Source organism: Necator americanus, chromosome II (assembly GCF_031761385.1).
Source record: "Necator americanus strain Aroian chromosome II, whole genome shotgun sequence".
In the NCBI taxonomy this organism is placed as follows: Eukaryota; Metazoa; Nematoda; class Chromadorea; order Rhabditida; family Ancylostomatidae; genus Necator; species Necator americanus.
Genome location: NC_087372.1, coordinates 5582636 through 5589405, shown reverse-complemented (window position 1 = coordinate 5589405; position 6770 = coordinate 5582636). Strand labels below are relative to the sequence as shown.

At 39.7% G+C, this 6770-nt stretch overlaps 1 protein-coding gene across 2 annotated transcripts; it reads left to right on the top strand.

Moving 5' to 3' along the window:
- Positions 1 to 994: 994 nt before the first annotated feature.
- On the top strand, positions 995 to 5858 carry RB195_016936 (uncharacterized protein; the record flags this gene model as incomplete). 2 transcript variants are annotated; one of them, XM_064183693.1, is made up of 15 exons in its annotated part: positions 1306 to 1431; positions 1551 to 1705; positions 1762 to 1826; positions 1929 to 2011; positions 2475 to 2617; positions 2677 to 2944; positions 3006 to 3155; positions 3990 to 4188; positions 4252 to 4400; positions 4568 to 4687; positions 4885 to 4978; positions 5061 to 5194; positions 5261 to 5304; positions 5337 to 5387; positions 5759 to 5858. In XM_064183693.1, the coding sequence occupies 15 exons, from the start codon at positions 1306 to 1308 to the stop codon at positions 5856 to 5858; spliced, it is 1881 nt and encodes a 626-aa protein (XP_064039574.1). The 2 variants fall into 2 exon arrangements, with proteins under 2 accessions (XP_013296817.2, XP_064039574.1); XM_013441363.2 differs by lacking the exon at positions 5759 to 5858 and adding an exon at positions 995 to 1025 and having other exon boundaries at positions 1286 to 1431; positions 5261 to 5380.
- Positions 5859 to 6770: the final 912 nt, after the last annotated feature.

Below are 6770 nucleotides of genomic sequence, written 5' to 3'. Positions count from 1 at the left end.
TTACCACGCTGAAAACTGTTCTTTTCTTAGTACTTAGTAATTCTCCTACTGAATCTGCTTTGTGCCTGCGCAGGCAGGTGATGCATCGCACATCAAAGACAGAGGTTGTGAAGACGAAAGACTGCGGGATCAACCCATAGCACGCTTTTGTTCAATACCTGCAGTCTTCCAAACATTTTCTACTCGTCTCCTCCCACACCCAATTGCAATCTCTTCCTCCACTCGCCAACTCAAAGTGAATTCTGGACTCGACATTCTCTGGGATAGGAAAAGAATTGGAAAATTCCTAGCTAATATGGCACGTTTTCTTACGTAATGTATAGATCTTTTTTGTTGTATCGCCGGTGTGTTCCTATCTCGGAACATAATGATGATTCGTAATGTTTATGTTATCATATTACCTTCTCCTTAGTCGGATCATATGGCAAGGAGGCAGCTCGCTTGTGGCAGGAGTTGCTCTTTTTGTATACGACAGCCGAAGACAGCCGGCAATTTCTGTTTGCTCTTGGCTTCATAACAGTAAACCTTATCTACTGAACCACTGTTTGTTTTCTTGAGTTTCAAACCCATTTATCGTCATCCACGCTAACTCACGCGCATGCACGTGGCGTTTTTTATTCCGGAGGTTTACTCTGGCTTTCTTCAAAAGTCTATATTTGACAAATTAATTCAAATTGATAAATAATTCACAACGAGTTTGGGAACACCTGAGAGCTTCATTTACATTTAACGCAAACCACACAACCTATATTGATTCGTGGACCAACAACTCACGAAGTAAACTGAAGGATAGGTTATTCCCTACAAAACACAATTGAGAACAGAGTACATGTTAATTCCGAACTGTCATATAAGTCGACAGAACTCTACCGTTCATGAAATGCAGGAGACGAACAGTGAACTTGGTGTCCTCTTCCAGAGATGAAGGTAGTAACTGGTTGTATACGTCTTTTGATAGAGGCAGCTTAACTGGACCCACACTATATTGACGACGATGGATAGTATGGACAGTAAGCTCAATCTAGGTACGGAAGGAGCATTTGCAACTTTCCTCGAGAAACCTCGCCAACGCCGGCTCGTCTTCGCGATCCATAACACAGAATTAGACGTAAAGTATGATGCTGCCGCTGTATTTGCACGACGTGACTAATTGAACGATTTGAGTAATCGAAAATTTCTTTTTAAGTGCCCAGTGACATTTGAATCCTGGGTGTCTCTACGCTTTGCTCTTTCTTCTCTGTTTCAATTTAAAATTGAACCTACAGTTTCGGACAAACTTTTACAGACTTCCTACTGTACTTCGAGATGGGCTGGAAGGAGAAAGTAGGTAAGGACGTTGCTGGAAAACGCGTGCTGGTTATTGGCGCTGGAGGAATAGGATGTGAGCTGTTGAAGAATATAGCGTTGACAGGATTCAGAGACATACATGTGGTAATTGTAAACTTTGTTTCGTTGTTGTCATGTAATAGCATGTTTCCTTCTACCTCTGTTTTCTCATGGAAAATGCTATCTTTCTTTGTTCTTTCATTCTTCTATTTTTACAATTATAGATAGATATGGATACTATAGATGTCAGCAATCTCAACCGCCAATTTCTTTTTCGTCGAGAACATGTTGGAAGACCAAAAGCAGAAGTTGCCACAGAAGCAATTCGTCAAATGTGTCCCGATGTCAACATCACTTTTGATCTGGACAACATTTTCAGGTATTTTTAGAGTTCTCAAATGTTTATATATGGTGTACATTGTTATTTATGTTTAGCTCTAAATTCAACATTCCGTTCTTCCAACAATTCTTTATGGTTATGAATGCTTTGGATAATAGAGGTAGGTTTTCTCCAGGTTTCTCGAGCTTTAATTCTCATCGCAACAAATCAACCTATACATTTCGTTCATAGCATGGATGTTTGGATATTTTATTTTTTTAAGCTGCTCGTAATCATGTGAACAGAATGTGCCTAGCCGCCAAAGTTCCCTTACTCGAAAGTGGGTCTTCAGGATATTTGGGACAGGTAACCAGTTCTTTATTATTGTTTTTGGTTTTTAAAACGATTCTTCTGGAACATTCAGCCATGTGTATGTTTGTTTTTTTGAGAAATTTTATGCACGGGTTTTACATGGTTTCAAATGCTATGTCATGTTCTTTTATTAGTCTGGCTCTTCTTTGACTTTATTTGTGCGATGCACTACGCATCTCCCGTTCGGAGATCTTGCATAGAGAAGCGAGAATTTATCTCCTTTTATATCTTCGACAAGTATCCAGGAAGCTTGTTATTTCTTCTTCTCTCAGAAACATCTAGTTAGGATATTTCTTTTCGCTATCGTTCGTTGTATTTCTCTATTAGAATTATTCCATAAATCGTTATGCCGTGAAAATCGGTTGACCTGGCTTTTGATTTCTTCCTCCAGTGTTTTAAATGTTCTGGAGAATCAGATTCCCCTTATAAGAGTCAAGTGAGTTTTGTCATTGCTTAGGTCAGACCAATCATACGTGATCGTACGGAGTGTTATGAATGCGTCCCGAAACCACCACAGGAGAAAACGTTCCCCGGTTGTACCATCCGCAACACTCCCAGTGAACATATCCACTGCACAGTATGGTCAAAACATGCGTTCAAGTTCGTTGAATTTGTACTTCTTTCGCTGCCTTTCGAACTGATCACTTCTGCTATTTTAGTCAACTGTTTGGCGAACTCGACATTGATGACGACATTTCGCCTGATCTTACTGATAAGGGCGACCGTGGAGACGATTCTGACACTAAAAAGGACTGCGAAATGACCGCTAGTGATGACCATGCCAATGCAAAGAATACGGCTAACGGTACAGCTCCGGATGACAACAGCAACGGGCAATCTAGCGAGAATTCGGAACGGGAAAAACCAATCAGTACACGAGCTTGGGCAGAAAGTGTTAACTATGATCCAGAGGAGATATTCGATAAGGTAAGCGTTTTTGTTTTGAGGAAATAGCTTGCACACAACATGGGTATGAAATGGTGTTTAGCTTTTCAACGACGACATTGTTTATCTTCTTCGCATGGAACATTTATGGCGCGAAAGACGTGCACCTGTTCCTATTAAGAAAGCAAATGCTGTGGCGGAAAGTATGTCTTCGTCATCGGCATCTGCGTCATCTGTCAATGATGTCAATAAGGTTTGGTTCTTTTCCTTTCTTGAATGGTTTTCTATTGAAACACGTATGCAATATCGCCTGTGTTTTAATTTACTCTTTTTCTCTTTTTCACTAATATCATTCCAATATATTGTTTTCGTAGCATAGCGCTTTTCTGATTTTGACGATTTCTTAGAGGTTGGCTATTTTTTTCAAATTGTGTATAAAATGGTTGTGATGTTTTTTTTTCCGAACTTGAAATTGGTACCATTTTTGTCAAGTAAGATGGAGGCTAATTTGACTCATAATATTTGTGACTGAACTGACATTATCAGCACAAAATGTATTACAAATCATACACACAACTAATACTAGTACTGTCTTAATGCAGATACCGGATTCCTTTTTTCTTCAAGTCAAACAAAACGGTCTCCGCACATTTTTGACGATTGATTTGAGATAGACGTCAATTGCTGCAAAAGTTTTCCCGCTTCCTAGTCCAGCGTCTAGAAGTGGATCGACTGTGCACTTTGAAATTTCTTAATTGAATTTCCTTCATTTTTAATAGTTTGGTTTGTTGATTTCGACTCATACATGCGACAGTAGGAACCTGTGCTCCGACCCTCTCCGCATTTGGGTGATTGGCAAAGGGATTCTCATCACTTGACCTGCACCCCGTGAGCCACACCCCTTCACCAGAGGAAGGTCCGGATTCTCCCTATCGCACCTATGATTCGTCTTCTCTTGTCCTACATTTATTGACTTGACCATGTGTCAATCAAAACACATTTGTTAGTAGCGGCTTTACCTAATCATTTACCTTTCCTGTTGCAAATATTTCGATGGTAGTTCATGTTATGAGAATGGATATTTTAGGTGTGGTCGGTCGCTGAATGCGCAGACGTGTTCTGCGACAGTGTAGCAGCTCTGAGCAAACGTAAGAACGGGCTAACAAGAGACTCAGTACTGCATTGGGATAAAGATGACGAAGATGCAATGCGTTTTGTGGCTTCTTGTGCAAATATTCGTGCAAGTATTTTCGGAATTCCACGTAAATCATTGTTTGAGATCAAATGTATGTATTTCTTCTACTCCTTAGAAATGTTGTTGAGTGGACCATCTGAAGACTATTTTTCAGCGATGGCCGGAAATATCATTCCTGCTATTGCGACCACAAATGCAATAGTAGCCGGCATGGTTGTTATCGAAGCAATGAAGATAATTTTTGAAAAACTTGACAAGCTGAAAGTAGTGTTCATTAATCGCGCTCCGAATCCTAGGGGAAAGGTATATACTGTTTAGTTTCTCTTTTTTTAACATTTGTGTATCCCTTATGTTTTACTGTACACTTTGTTTTCTCTATGTACCAAAAATGAGGATCTGTTAGAATTAGATTTAATGACTGATGAAGTAAGGGAATTGTGCCAAGATTGTATTTCGTTGTTCTGTTGCAGATTTTGGTCGACCAGGTCCCTTTTCCACCTAATCCTCACTGCTTTGTATGTTCCGATAAACGGGAATGCTTTGTCAAATTGAATCCGGAAGAGATGACTGTGAAAGCTCTGCAAGACAAGGTAGTTCTTATGAAAATCGACCTACGAAGGATTTTTGCGACCTATTTTTGTTCGGTTGTTTGCTGTTGTTTTTGATGTTTGCTCATGCTGTCGATTTATATTACTGTTACGATTTATTTTATATTTTATCTTTTTTGTGTTGCTCTCCTAAAATCGTGACTGTTTCTTTCAAATTATATAGTTGTAATCGTACTTAGGTACTGAAAGGTGCGCTCAACATGGTTGCTCCTGATGTCATGGAGGCAACTACCTCACGTATTGTTATTAGTAGCGAAGAAGGGGAGACTACTCGTATGTTCAATCCACTTTCTATTCTCTTTTTGATGTATTTGTGTGACGAAACCTACACAATGATAGCATCATCGTTTAATAGATCTCGAGGCGAAGACACTGTCAGAACTATCCATAGGGAACGGTTGCATGTTGATGTGTGATGATTTCCAGCAAAAACTAGAGCTTAAGTTAATTCTAAGCGAGTGCAAATCTATGAAAGGAGATGAATTTGAAGTACGTTATTTTCCTCTGTATTTTGTTTACTTCATATTTATTGATCCACTTATCATCTTTTTGAAGGTACTACAAGACAGTGCAGAAGCGAAAGAAACTAAAGAGGAAGAGTCGAGAAAGAGAAAGAGCACAGCTCTTCCAGAAATGTCCGATGGCGAGGTTGCTGCGAAGCGTGTAAAGCTATAAAATATACGTGAGTTTTAGTACTGGTTAAGATTCTCTTTATAATAAAGTTATGTCAATCGCAATCTCCAAGTGGCTGTACTGAGTTACTTAGAATTTCTTCGGAATTGCATTCTTTGGCGCTTTTTTATCTTGCTTTTCAATGTTTCATGCTAACTTCCCCCCTCTGAAGCTTTTTGGGTGTCACCAAAACACTCTATGAGGAGGCAAATCTTCAGAGGGGACAAGTTAACATGAAACTCTTGACACTATATGAGGAGTAGAGCAGTCAGAAGACGTTTGCTGACAACAGAGATATTTTATTCAAAGTAACTTATTGCCCTTTTTTGCGGAAAAAAAAATCATTTCTTTGCTCTTACTGCTGAAAAAATATTCTTGCAGCCGTCGTAATGATTTCGTTCCCTCGTCACGGCATTATTTCCACTATCTCAGCAATGGAGAAGGGTTTTGTGGCTGGTGGATTCATCTCAAATTTAGTTGAGTCGATAGACCTGCGGCCACTGAGCTGCTGCTCTTCCGTTGTCGCATCTAACCGGTTGTTTAAGGTCGTTAGCATTTATATGTCTTTATTGTTGTCGTGTTTTTTTTTCTTTTGTATTAATTCGATGGTTTTTCTCATTTTCATATCCTTCTCTAGGTCAACAATGGGAAACAGTCTCAGTTTATTCATGTGTAGATGTCAGTCACAAAACAAATAAAGGATTTATCATATACTTATGCATGCATCTAGAAACTATCTTGGAGCGGACCTATGGAAAATGCAGAACTTTCTGTTGTAATATTATAATTCTGACGTAGTTATTTCAGAACCATAGAGAATAATTAAGAATTTTCTCTTAAAAAGCAGTCATAGTATAGGAATCAAACATGTGATTCTAGATGCGGATGAAAGAGTTATCTCCACTAATTTTAGCGCCTTACGGTAGTATGGTGGTGACTAGGGGCCCGTCGAACCAGGACGGGTAATGGAGGTTCGTCAGCTCGTACAGTCTGAAATGCCGAAGAGTTTAGAATGTTTAGTTTCCGACTTAATCGGAAATTAGAAACCTAACCACGAATAAACCGTTGCTAAACTTCTCATCCTTTTTGGCAAAACAAGAAGAAGAAGGATTTACTGTTATGCGTATAGGTTGGTAGCTTCCTGTAATGTAATGGTTCGGTCGATGTACTTCGCTTGTAGTGTGAGGATAGTATCATCAAACCTATTGTTGGGTCAAAACGACATGAAACAAATGCGTAAACGGTTGCGCTCGAAACGGTGAGGTAGAAAAGCGTGTTGGAGTGGAACTGCAGCGAAGAATGCTGCCAGCAAAGATTTCTCACACGCTCCACCGGGCCGCTTCGAGCGCAGTTGCTTACGCAACTGTACCGTGCTGTACCGTGCTGTACCGTG